The sequence below is a fragment of the Vombatus ursinus genome, unplaced genomic scaffold (genome assembly GCF_900497805.2).
Source record: "Vombatus ursinus unplaced genomic scaffold, bare-nosed wombat genome assembly UNPS02015012.1, whole genome shotgun sequence".
In the NCBI taxonomy this organism is placed as follows: Eukaryota; Metazoa; Chordata; class Mammalia; order Diprotodontia; family Vombatidae; genus Vombatus; species Vombatus ursinus.
In genome coordinates, this window is record NW_020954790.1 from 1,322,485 (window position 1) to 1,329,013 (window position 6,529).

General features: G+C 58.6%; 1 protein-coding gene across 2 annotated transcripts in view; it reads left to right on the forward strand.

The window, feature by feature from the left end:
* Positions 1-2,793: 2,793 nt before the first annotated feature.
* Positions 2,794-6,529, forward strand: part of SPECC1L (sperm antigen with calponin homology and coiled-coil domains 1 like) — a 47,796-nt gene continuing 44,060 nt past the window's right edge. Inside the window, exons 1-2 of one of the 2 annotated variants that reach the window (XM_027845619.1) lie at positions 2,794-2,926; positions 5,213-5,369. In XM_027845619.1, the coding sequence (XP_027701420.1) occupies positions 5,250-5,369 (120 nt within the window). In that variant the 5' untranslated portion in view covers positions 2,794-2,926; positions 5,213-5,249. Of the gene's footprint in view, positions 2,927-5,212; positions 5,370-6,529 lie in introns of those variants that run through there. The other variant, XM_027845620.1, reaches the window with a different exon arrangement.

The following is a 6,529-nucleotide window of genomic DNA, read 5'->3' on the forward strand; positions in this document are numbered from 1 at the left end:
GAGAGAGTTCTCCCCTGTCTTGTCTCCTCCTCTGTCCGGTGGGTGGGGGCTCTGCAGTGTCCCTCTTTTTGGGTGGCCCAGAAGGGTATGGGGGAGGGGGCCTGAGTCCAGACGGAGGTGGAGGAAGAGCCTGAGGCCGGGCTGGGGCGGTGCGCAGGGGTACTGCCTCGGTGGACTCCTTCCTCCTCCCTCCTTCCTGGCTGGTGGTGCTGGGGTGTAGAGGAGCACCTACTGCGTGCTTGTTCTGCCGTGCATCGAGGATGGCTTGTTACATGCACGGGTGTGTTCTCGTGTGTGTGTGTGTGTGTGTGTGTGCGCGTGTGAGAGAGAGAGAGACAGAGAGCTCCAGGGTGTACTCGTGTGCGAATGTGTATGATCCATGTGTATACGAGTGATCCTGGTGTGTCTGCGTGTGTGAGTGATCTGTGTATGTTTGTGTGTGTGTGGCCTGTGCTCGGTGGGCAGTGGGCTCCTCTGCCCAGGGACCCAGAGCATGGGAACGTTCCCCAGAGTCCCTACGTCCCCTCTGTGGTGTCTGCCGTCCTGAGGAGCCGCTGACTGGTGAGGGCTCTGCTTCTTGTGACTGACCTCTCTGTCTGAAAGGCGCTGCCAGGATTCCCTGTTTGCGGTTCGTGTTCATGCAAAACCTTTTGACTTAGACTTTTCCACCTGTCCATGGATGGGGCAGGCCGTTTTATCCTTGACCTTTAATATCGAGGTCCAGTGTCCATTTGGATGTCCTTGTGGGAGGTCCTTGCCTCATTTTGGCCAACCTACTGTTTGGCGTCCCCAGCAGGTTTTGTCAGATACCGAAGCCTTTGCCCCACGGCTGGCATCTTGAGGTCTCTCGAACTCTGGGCTTTTGTGATCGTGTGTCATGCAGCTAATGGGCCCTGACTGCCCTGCTGGGCTGGCCTGGGTTTTCTGGGCAGATGTCAGTGAGCCCGTCCTGCACAACTTCTTTTCAGTAGAGTGGGTTTCTTTTGTGTGTTCCGAGCTGCCGGCCTCATGTGTGGGGCCTCGTCTGAGCGCTGTGGGGCCACCCCTCGCCCAGCATTTCCCTTGTAATTCTTGACCTTTTTGTTCTGAGAGAGGAGTTTCCTGGTTCTAGGATGTGATTCTCTCAAAAAGTAAGGAAGAGACCAACAAAGTAGAAAGCAAAAAGCCTATGGTATGAAAGGAGGAGATGGTTTGGGGGGAGAAATAGACAAAGCATTCGCTCATTTGACCAAAGAAGAAAAGACGAACAATGAGGACTTTCACAAAAGGAGCAGGAGAATTCATCACAAAGGACTGCAGACATGAGGAGGTTCCCCTGGGGCAGAGGTGGCTGGGCAAGGCCAGTTCAGGGAGGGGCAGAGGCTGTCCTGCAGGGATGGGGCACACTTAGGGTTAGTGGAACGCGTCTTATGGCGCCTGCTTTGAGTCTGCTCAGCATGTGTTTAGCAAGAAAGGTTCTACTGCGTGTACAGGAAGGTGTTCCTGTGTAGACCATCTGCAGTCAGTCAGCTGGGTAGCAAGCATTGATGAAGCGAGCGCTCTCAGTGTGCCCAGGCACTGTGCTGACCCCCGTCAGCCCTGGCTGGCCCTGGTGAGCCCCGGTCAGTCAGCTCTGACTGGCCCCTGTCAGCCCTGGCCGGCCCTGGTGAGCCCCGGTCAGTCAGCTCTGACTGGCCCCCGTCAGCTCTGGCCGGCCCTGGTGAGCCCCGGTCAGTCAGTTCTGACTGGCCCCTGTCAGCCCTGGCTGGCCCTGGTGAGCCCCGGTCAGTCGGTTCTGGCTGGCCCTAGTGAGCCCTGGTCAGTTAGCTCTGACTGGCCCCCGTCAGCTCTGGTTAGCCCCGGTCAGTCAGCTCTGACTGGCCCCCGTCAGCTCTGGTTAGCCCCGGTCAGTCGGCTCTGACTGGCCCTCGTCAGCCCTGGCCGGCCCTGGTGAGCCCCGGTCAGTCGGTTCTGGCTGGCCCTAGTGAGCCCTGGTCAGTTAGCTCTGACTGGCCCCCGTCAGCTCTGGTTAGCCCCGGTCAGTCGGCTCTGACTGGCCCCCGTCAGCTCTGGTTAGCCCCGGTCAGTCGGCTCTGACTGGCCCCCGTCAGCTCTGGTTAGCCCCGGTCAGTCAGCTCTGACTGGCCCCCGTCAGCTCTGGTTAGCCCCGGTCAGTCGGCTCTGACTGGCCCTCGTCAGCCCTGGCCGGCCCTGGTGAGCCCCAGTCAGTCAGTTCTGACTGGCCCCCGTCAGCCCTGGCTGGCCCTGGTGAGCCCCGGTCAGTCGGCTCTGACTGGCCCCCGTCAGCCCTGGTGAGCCCCAGTCAGCTCTGGTCAGCTGTAGTCAGCCATTGCCAGAAGGTGAAGGGTTTTTTTTCCTCTTCAGTTTATTGTCTGTATTTTGGTTGAAAAAGCAGATCCTCCCCAGCCTGCCGTCCGTCGCCTTGCCTGTGTCTCTGATGGGCCACAGGAGGCCGTGATTCGTGGCCGTTGAACGGGCAGCACTGATGGGGCTTTTCAGCCTGTTTATAGCTGGCGAGCTCATCTGATTCCTTTGCAGGGAAAAAACAACCGACTTGCGAAATGGCCGTTAGCAAGCCTTGGCAAGGGTCCCTGCATTTTTGGACCATATTTGAAATCCGGTCAGGGGCTTGGGAGCATTTTAGAGACTGATTTTTTTGGCAGCCTGGGGCCTGTCCTCTGATCTGGTGCTTTTGGTCGATCCCCAGAGCAGGGAGTGGGGAGGGAGTCCTGCTCCTCAGCCTGCAGGCAGCAGAGCCCAGGGGAAGGCGACTCAAGCCGAGAGCTCGGTGGGCTTCATGATCCGGGCTGACCGGGGGAGATTGGGAAGCTGGGCCACTGGACGAGGGGAGCGCCTGACAGAACGGGCGCCCGGGACCCCGGCTCGGACCCTGGGGTTTGCAGCGATGACAACCGAGAGGCCCCAGGTGAGGAAAACGAAGGTCCCACAGGGTGCCCTGGGGAGGTGACCAGGGGGCGTTGGGTTGTGTGTGGTTTGTCCTGCGTTCTGGAAGGGGACTGTGACGTCAGGGAGATGATGACATGACGTACGAGTGAATTGGATTTAAGTGAGGGAGGGCTGTGCCAAGTCACCGGCCTCACTTTCTCCTCCGGAGCCGTCTGGGTCAATGGTCAGGTATAGATCAGGATGCAACCAAGGACCTTGGCCCTTTTAAGCTAGGGTCTTTTCAAGTTATCACTTTGACTGAGGCAACACCCATTCAGTGAGCAGGCCTCTTTAAGAAGGGAGTCAAGGGATGGCCCCTTTAATTAAAAAAAAAAACAACACACTGGGCGTTACTGTTTACATTCACTCTGAGCCAGGAGGGCCCAGAAAGTAATCATCGGGGGTGCTTGGGCAGGGGCCTGTTGTCCAGTCAGTGAGATCCCGAGTGATCTGGGTTTAAGACTTGGTCTTTGAGAAGGTCTAGCCAGTTCTAGCCAGTAAACCCAAGTTCATTGGGGAGGTTTCAGCCATCCCAGTTCCCTTCCTTTGGGCAGAACGCCCTCAGGTAAGGGTTGCCACCCCAGGAGAGGAGAAGGTATTGGGAGAGAGGACAAGAGAGCGCTGGCCAGAGCCTGAGGGAGAGGCACTGCAGGGAGCCCCAGTTCAGATGCGGCCTCTGGCCGTTGCTGGCGGGGCGCCAGGGCCCCAGGCAGCGAACCGGTCCAGTGGCCATTCCAGGCACAAGGAAGGAGCCCGTGGGCCCATCAGGAAAGCCTGAGGAGAGTGGCCAGCACTGGGCTGCAGCGAATCCAGCCATCTTCCTCTAGGTGTTTAGTGGCTCTTGGACACCACAGGCCTTCCCCCTCAGTCAGTAAGCATTTATGGAGCACCAACTGTGTGCCCAGCATGGGATACAGAGAAAGAGAGGAGACAGGCTCTCCCCTCGAGGAGCTCCCAGTCTAACGGAGGAGACAGTGAGTGGGCCGACAAGCCATGGACAGGATAGCCTGAGAGGCTGCCCAGAGGGCCAGCAGCGACATTAAGCCCCAGCTGGGGGTCACTGACCTCGTAGGACGGGTGATGTGGCCTGTTGGGGTCCAGTGAGAGCCTCTGCTAGAAATAGGGGTGTCTCTCCTGGCCGACCCTTCAGGGCCCCTTCTCTCCAGCACTCAGAATGTGCTCTCCAGACAGGCCACATTGGGGGATCTAATCGGCACCCTTGGAGGAGAGCGCTCCACACCTACGCTTTTCTGCCTGCAGGGAGGGCAGCTTTTGCCCCTGGCATTGGAGCCTTCCTGACCACAGCAGGGTGGCCCTGGTCCTGAGGCCTTCAGGTGCAGGCTGGGTGAGCTGCCTTGGGCTGGGGCACCTCCTGAGGTCCTTGGGGGCACCAGCAGGGGCAGGTGTGTTCTTTGAGCGTCCTTCCTTGGTGAGATTGGCGCCATCTTGGCTCTCCTGCCTCTGGCCTGCCTGTGGTCTCCAGAGCTGCTCTTCCCAGGCTGTTGGGGACAGAAACGCATTTGGATCCATGCTGGGCAGACTGAGTAAGGGAACCCTTAGAACATATTCCTTCAGAAGTGAAATGTCTCAGATGTGCTGCTGCAGACGTGCCAGGAGGCCTCGGTGACGCCCTCATTGGGACGGACCCGAAGGGAGAGCGGGATGGTGGCCGTGTCCCTGCCCTCAGCTGCCTGGCCGCGTGCAGCAGGGCCCGGGCCTCTGCCATGCCTAGTCGTAAGAGTCCAGCTGGCTGGTGGTGCCCGGGCCAGCAGATAACTGGGAAACGTTGGGCTTTCCTTGGCTGGCTTGCCCTTTCTCATCATCAGTTGGCGAGTTAGACGCTTGTGCCAGGTGCCTACGCCAAAGGTGAAGCCCTTAGCCACATGCCAAGCTCTGTGCTGAGGGCTGGGGGTGGGAAGGCTTCTGTGGGGATAGCCTGGAGAGAAGAGAAGGGTTTACTGCACTTTGCGGGTGTCAGGTGGGCCATGGTAAAGAGACTTGTGCCAGAGGGTTTGTTGGGGTTGTCCTTGGCGGGGTGGATCTGGCGTGTATTGAGTGAGAGTGCGGGTCAAGCCCATGTTTCTAGTTAGTGACGCCCAGAGAGGGACAGCTGGACATGTGTTTCTCATTGGAAACATTCCTCCATGTTGTCTGGCTTTCCCGAGGTCACAGGAAGCACCCAGTGGGGCTGTCCTCTGGCCCGTGTGTCCGGGGCTTGCCTCAGCCCCTCATCTGCTGCCATGTGACCCCCTGCTTCTCCCCTCAGATTTGCCTGTCAATGCATCACCCCGAGGCAGCCCAGAATGAAGAGAGCTAGCAGGACGACCGTGTCAGCGCCCAAACCGCCGGGGACAGCTAAGAGCAAGCCAGACGGCCTGGCGGGAGGCAAACTTTCCAAGCCCAGCACGGCCGCGTTAACCAAGGTAGCAGGGGTGTCCGGGGGAGGGGGAGACATGGCTGAGGGGCCAGAGGGACCCTGCCCCATGATCCGGCCTCAGACACTCACCCGGTGTGTGTCTCTGGGCAAATCACTTTACTGCTGCTGCCTGCCTCACTTTCCAAATGAGGTCCTATTTGCAAAGTGCTTTACATACTTTAAACTGCTGTAGAAGCACTAACTATTATTGGTATCTGTGTGTCTCTGGGCCTCAGTTCCCTCATCTGTAAAATGGGTACCCTCTGTGCCAGGCCAGGTGCTGGGCTCCGTGGTAGGGATGTTTTGGTGAGAGGCTCATGGCTTGGGAGAGGGGGCCGGAGGGCCTGGGAGGAGCTCTCTGATGTCCAGCCTCTGCCCTTTCCAGGCAGAGGGCTAGGGGGGACTGAGGGGTTGGGGGACAGCAGCACACGGGTGCGAGGGGCTGCCAGGAGCTGCTGCATCCCCGAGGGGCTGAAGAGAGGGCTCTGTGAGCTTTTCAGGCCCTGTCCTCAGCATCACCGCGTTGCCCACATCTCTGCGGGGCTTCCTGGATCCTCAGTGCAGGGGCCACGCCGACGGCTTTGTTTCTTTGAAAAAATTACATCAAAACAGCCCCTGGAGTAGACACTGAGTCATGCAGATCATCCCCCCCCCCTCCACAGAAAGGGCCGTCTCCCTCTGCCCTCTCTCTGAAGCCTGGTGTGCCGAGGCTTGTCCTCAGTGGGCTTCTGGTGTAGACAGCCTCCGACTCCCCCCCCCATCATCCCAGCCTGTGCAGACCTCTCCGAGCCCCTCCCCTGCATCCCTGCTGCATCCCCCACCACGACCAGGCTCCCCGGAACCAGCCGCTGGAGACGCCTCCCTGGGACTTCCTTCTCCCCCATTTCCCTGTTGGATGAAAGGTATTACTCCACCGAATTCTCTGTGTGTGTGTGTAGTGTGTGTATAGTGTGTGTGTAGTGTGTGTGTAGTGTGTGTAGTGTGAGTGTGTGTGAGTGTGTGTGTAGTGTGTGTAGTGAGTGTGTAGTGTGTGTAGTGTGAGTGTGTGTATAGTGTGTGTGTGTAGTGTGAGTGTGTGTATAGTGTGTGTGTAGTGTACGTGAGTGTGTGTAGTGTGTGAGTGTGTGTATAGTGTGTGTGTAGTGTACGTGAGTGTGTGTGTGGTGT